This window comes from Leucoraja erinacea, unplaced genomic scaffold (assembly GCF_028641065.1).
Source record: "Leucoraja erinacea ecotype New England unplaced genomic scaffold, Leri_hhj_1 Leri_136S, whole genome shotgun sequence".
Lineage (NCBI taxonomy): Eukaryota > Metazoa > Chordata > Chondrichthyes > Rajiformes > Rajidae > Leucoraja > Leucoraja erinaceus.
The window spans coordinates 252,158-258,157 of NW_026575638.1; the positions used below are offsets into that span (position 1 = coordinate 252,158).

The 6,000-nt window shown below is 43.8% G+C and overlaps 1 protein-coding gene across 1 annotated transcript in view; it reads left to right on the forward strand.

Annotated features, from left to right (window-relative positions):
- Nucleotides 1-5,440, forward strand: part of LOC129715746 (equilibrative nucleobase transporter 1-like) — a 74,763-nt gene extending 69,323 nt beyond the window's left edge. Inside the window, exon 11 of the mRNA XM_055665602.1 lies at nt 5,185-5,440. Coding sequence (XP_055521577.1) covers nt 5,185-5,344 — 160 coding nt within the window. The 3' untranslated portion in view covers nt 5,345-5,440. The remainder of the gene's footprint in view (nt 1-5,184) is intronic.
- The last annotated feature ends 560 nt before the right edge of the window (nt 5,441-6,000 follow it).

Below are 6,000 nucleotides of genomic sequence, written 5' to 3' on the forward strand. Positions count from 1 at the left end.
CTGTTCCTAATCAGACCCTGTTTATCCAGATGCTTATATATATTATCTCTAAGTATCCTTTCCATTAATTTGCCCACCACTGACATCAAACTAACTGGTCTATAATTGCAATGTTTACTCTTAGAACCCTTTTCAAACAATGGAACAACATGCGCAGTACGCCAATCCTCCGGTACTATTCCCGTTTCTAATGACATTTGAAATATTTCTGTCATAGCCCCTGCTATTTCTACACTAACTTCCCTCAATGTCCTAGGGAATATATTGTCCGGACCTGGAGACTTATCCTCTTTTATATTTTTCAAAAGTGTCAGTACTTCCTCTTCTTTGAATCGCATAGTTTCCATAGCTACTCTACTTGTTTCCCTTACCTCACATAATTCAATATCCTTCTCCTTGGTGAATACCGAAGAAAAGAAATTGTTCAATATCTCCCCCATCTCTTTTGGCTCTGCAGATAGCGGTCCACTCTGACTCTCTAATGGACCAATTTTATCCCTCGTTATCCTTTTGCTATTAATATAGCTGTAGAAACACTTTGGATTTACTTTCACCTTACTTGCCAAAGCAACCTCATATCTTCTTTTAGCTTTTCTAATTTCTTTCTTAAAATTCTTTTCACATTCTTTATACTCCTCAAGCACCTCATTTACTCCATGCTGCCTATAATTATTGTAGATCTCTCTTTTTCCGAACCAAGTGTCCTATTTCTCTTGAAAACCATGGCTCTTTCCAATTTTTACTATTTCCTTTCAACCTAACAGGGACATAAAGATTCTGTACTCTTAAAATTTCACCTTTAAATGTCCTCCATTTTTCTTCCACATCTTTCCCATAAAACAAAATGTCCCAATTCATTCCTTTTAAATCCTTTCGCATCTCCTCAAAGTTAGCCTTTCTCCAATCAAAAATCTCAACCCTAGGTTCAGTTCTGACCCTCTCCACAATTATATTGAAACTAATGGTAATGTGATCACTGGACCCGAACTGTTCCCCAACGCTTACCTCTGCCACCTGACCTGTCTCATTCCCTAACAGGAGGTCCAGCACCGCCCCTTCTCTAGTAGGTACCTCTATGTATTGCTGCAAAAAACTATCCTGCACACAGTTTACAAACTCCAAACCATCCAGCCCATTTACAGAATGTGTTTCCCAGTCTATGTGTGGAAAATTGCAATCTCCCACAATCACTATCCTGTGCTTACTACTAACATCTGCGATCTCCTTAATTATTTGCTCTTCCAATTCTCGCTCCCCATTTGGCGGTCTATAATACACCCCTATAAGTGTTGCTACCCCTTTCCCATTTCTCAGTTCCACCCAAATAGCCTCCCTAGATGAGCCCTCTAATATATCCTGCCAAAGCACTGCTGTAATATCTTCCCTGACAAGCAATGCAACACCTCCACCTCTTGCCCCTCCAAATCTATCACACCTGAAGCAACGAAATCCTGGAATATTTAGTTTCCAATCACAGCCCTCCTGCAACCATGTTTCACTGATCGCCACAACATCATACTTCCAGGTGTCAATCCAGGCTTTAAGTTCATCCACTTTTCTTACAATGCTCCTAGCATTAAAATATACACATTTAAGAAACCCACCCCCTCTTATTCTCTGTTTATTGTATTTTTCTTCTTTCTCCCCAACATTTTGGGTCAGAGTTCTACCCTTCTCTGCCTCCTGCCCCACACACTGACTGCTAGCTTTCCCTATTTGAGTACCTTCCCCAAACCATTCTAGTTTAAAGTCTATATATCATGTCTTGATCCAGAATTGCCTTTTCTCTGGTCGGCTCCATTACAAGCTGCTCTAAGAATCCATCTCGGAGGCATTCTACAAACTCTCTTTCTTGGGGTCCTGAACCAACCTGATTTTCCCAGTCTACCTGAATATTGAAATCCCCCATCACCACAGTGGCATTACCTTTGTTACATGCCAGTTTTAACTCCTGCTACAACTTACACCGTACATCCGGGCTACTATTTGGGGGTCTGTAAATAACACCAATTAAACATAGAAACATAGAGAATAGGTGCAGGAGTAGGCCATTTGGCCAATTAGTGTCTTCTTGCCTTTACAATTCCTCAACTCAATCCACAGTGACTCTACCTCGTCAGTCGCTATGTCTTCCCTCGCAAGGGACTGAATTCCACTGTCATCCCTGCTAGTGTATCTTTCCAGTCAACTTTGGCCAGCTCCTCCCTCATGGTTCCATAGTCCCCTTTATTCAACTGCAACACTGACACCCCCGACTACCCTTCTACCCAAGGTTCCACATGTTAGGCTGCTCTGGAAGGTTGGATCGTATGGGATCCAAGGAGAGATAGCTGAATGGATAGGAAATTGGCTTCATGAAAGGAAGCAGAGGGTGATGGTGGAATGTTACTGCTCGAAATGGAGACCTGTGACTAGTGATTTGCCTCGGGGTTCGGTGCTGGGCCTGTTACTGTTTGTCATCTACATCAATGATTTGGATGAGAACATACAGGGCAAGATTAGCAAGTTTGCTGATGATACAAAAGTTAGTGGTACTGCAGATACTGAAGATGGTTGTGAAAGATTGCAGCAGAATCTTGATCGATTGGCCAGGTGGGCGGAGGAATGGTTCATGGACAGTTCACAGAGAAGTGTGAGGTTGCATTTTGAACAAAGGGCAGGACCTACACAGTGAATGCTCTGCCTCTGGGTAGTGTTGTGGAGCAGAGGGATCTAGGAGTACAGGTGCATGGTTCCTTGAAGGTCGAGTCGCAGGTAGGTCAAAAAGGCTTTTGGCACGTTGGCCTTCATCAGTCTGAGTATTGAGTATAGAAGTTGGGTGGTCATGTTGCAATTGTATAAGACGTTGGTGAGACCACATTTAGAATATTGTGTTTAGTTCTTGGCACCATGTTAAAGGAAAGATATTGTCTAACTTGAAAGAGTTTAGAAGAGATTCACGAGGATGTTGCCAGGAATAGAAGGTGTGAGCTATAGGGAGAGGTTGAGTAGGCTGGGTCGCTATTGCATGGAGCACAGGAGGATGAGGGGTGATCTTATAGAGGCGTGGAAAATTATGAGGAATAGATCGGGAAGATGCACTGAGTCATTTGCCCGAGTCACAGAGAAGGGGAATCGAGGTCCAGAGGACATTGGTTCAAGGTGAAGGGGATAATATTTAATAGGAATTCGAGGGGTAAGCTTTTCACACCAAGGGTGGTGGGTGTATGGAACAAGCTGCCAAGAGATAGTTGAGGCTGGGACTATCCCATCATTTAAGAAACAGTTAGACTGCGACATGGATAAGACAGGTTGGAGGGATATGGACCAAGCACAGGCAAGTGGGATTAGTGTAGCTGGGACATTGTTGACATTGTGGGCGAGTTGGGCCGAAGGGCCTGTTTCCACACTGTATCACTCGATAACTCTATGACTGAGATGAATTGGTAGAAGCCTTTACAATTACAACCGTTAAAAGACATTTGGACAAGTACATGATCAGGAAGTGGATAGGGGCAAAATGGAGACCATTAGGATTAACATAGGAGTACACATTGGTCGGCATAGAACCGTGCTGTATAAATTTTGTAAACTCTGTAAACTAACTTCGTTATTTACCACGTTCCTATCAAATATTGTTGACTCTATTTCTTTGCTGGACATTTCATTTGTGACGACATTTCATATTTATTTCGTCATGGACATGCTTATCTATTTCATGGCAACTTAAAGACGTATGCACGTGCGCTAATGTCATACATGAACTACTCACCCCACCAGGAGAAATTTAAAATAACATGTTCGACGACCTACTCGTGTGTGTATGTGAGAACGTGAGAGGAAACCAGGGCCCTCGGGGATTTCCACGCATTCACACGGAGAAGGTAGAAGCCTCAGAGACCCAGCTTCCGACGTCAGCATCGAACCGATTCTCTGGAGCTACGATACAATGGCTCTTTCTACAGCGCCACTCTTGCCCTTCCAAGAAGTTTGGTAACTTAAGTTTAAGGCACAGTTCTAGAGTAGCGGTAGAGTTGCAACCTTGCAGCGCCCGAGACCTGGCTTTGATTCCGACTACGGCCGCTGTCTATATGGAGTTTGTACGTTCTCCCCGAAACCTGCGTGGGTTTCCCAGAGATCTTCAGTTTCCTCCCGCACTACAAAGATTTACAGGTTTGTAGGTTAATTGGCTTGGTGTAAGTGTAAATGGTCTCTAGTGTGTGTTAATGTGCGGGGATCGCTGGTCGGTGCGGACTCAGTGGACCGAAGGGCCTGTTTCTGTGCTGTATCCCTAAAAATAAATCTAAAACTAAAAGAGGAACAAGAGGAGGAACCCCGCCCCTCAAACCTCTCATTCTTCCAAGCTTCACAAGTCTCACCTTAGAGGTGTAGAATTAGGCCATTTGGCCCATTGAACCTACTCCACAATTCAATCATGCCTGATCTCTACCTCCTAATCTAATTTTCCTGCCTTCCCCCATAACCCTTGACACCCATTCTAATCAAGAATTTGTCTATCTCTGCCTTAAATATATTCACAGACTTGGCCTCCACAGTTCACTGTGGCAATGAGTTCCATAGATTAACTACCCGCTGACTAAAGAAGTTCCTCCTCACCTACTTTCTAAAAGCGCCCTTTCATTCTGTGGCTATGACCACTGGACCTAGACTCTCCCAAGTGAATCATACTTTCCATATCCACTCTATGTCTTTCATTATTCTGTAAGTTTCAATGAGGTCCCCCCTCAACCTTCTAAACTCCAGCGAGTAAAGGCCCAGTGCTGTCATGTGCTCATCATATGCTAACCCACTCATTGACTGGAATAATTCTTGTAAACCTCCTCTGTATACACTCCAGAGCCAGCACATCCTTCCTCAGATATGGGGCCTGAATTTGCTCACAGCTTGTGGATATAATGCTAATTTACGTACGAAACACTTTATTTAACATTTCAAATGCCCAGTTGATTTCAAAGGGAACCAGGAAATGCAGGCATGATGAGTTTATAAGGAGCGCGGGTAATGGGGCTCCAAATATCTTAAAGGGAGCATGAGGAGCAGTTGAGGTAGTTGACGAACAATGGACTTTTTTGAAATGTTGGGCTGCGGATCATCTTAGTTTACTTTAGTTTAGAGACAGTTTAGTTTAGAGATACAATGAGGGCTAATCGCTGTCCCCTGCTCACCCTCCTCCTCTCACATCAGATTTCCCGCGTGCCACTTCGGGAAGCTTTACGGAGTAACGCAAGCTCTGGCCGGAGTCGTCTCCCTTCTCCAGTATCCGTGCGCCATCCTCGTCAGCGGACCCTTGCGGGGTGACCCATTGTACGTAAGTATCGGAAAATCCACATTACGCAATCTGTAGAGAAACGGACTTAGAAATGTTCCCCAGACAGCTCTGTGCCCAGCAACCCTCTATCCCAAATCCCATAATCAAAAAAACGCGAGTGATGTCACGTTATCCCATCATTGATACACCTTGGACAATCTAGCATGCTATATTTGATAGATCCCGACTAACCCACAAGTCAGTGCCGACCATCAAACAAACATTTACACTAAACGAGTATCAATCTTCCTCAGATTCCATCATAGATTCTCCCAAACACACATTTTGCAAGTCAAGTCAAGTCAAGTTTATTTGTCACATACACATACGAGATGTGCAGTGAAATGAAAATGGCAATGCTCGCGGAACAACAAAACAACCAATTATAAACACAATCATAACACACATATTATTTTACATAATAAATAATAGAAGGAAAAACGTTCTGTAGAGTTAGTCCCTGGTGAGAAAGGCGTTCACAGTCCGAATTGCCTCTGGGAAGAAACTCCTTCTCAACCTCTCCGTTCTCACTGCATGGCAACGGAGGCGTTTGCCTGACCGTAGCGGCTGGAACAGTCCGTTGCAGGGGTGGAAGAGGTCTCTCATGATTTTGTTTGCTCTGGAGTTGCACCTCCTGTTGTATAGTTCCTGCAGGGGGGTGAGTGAAGTTCCCATAGTGCGTTTGTTCGGCC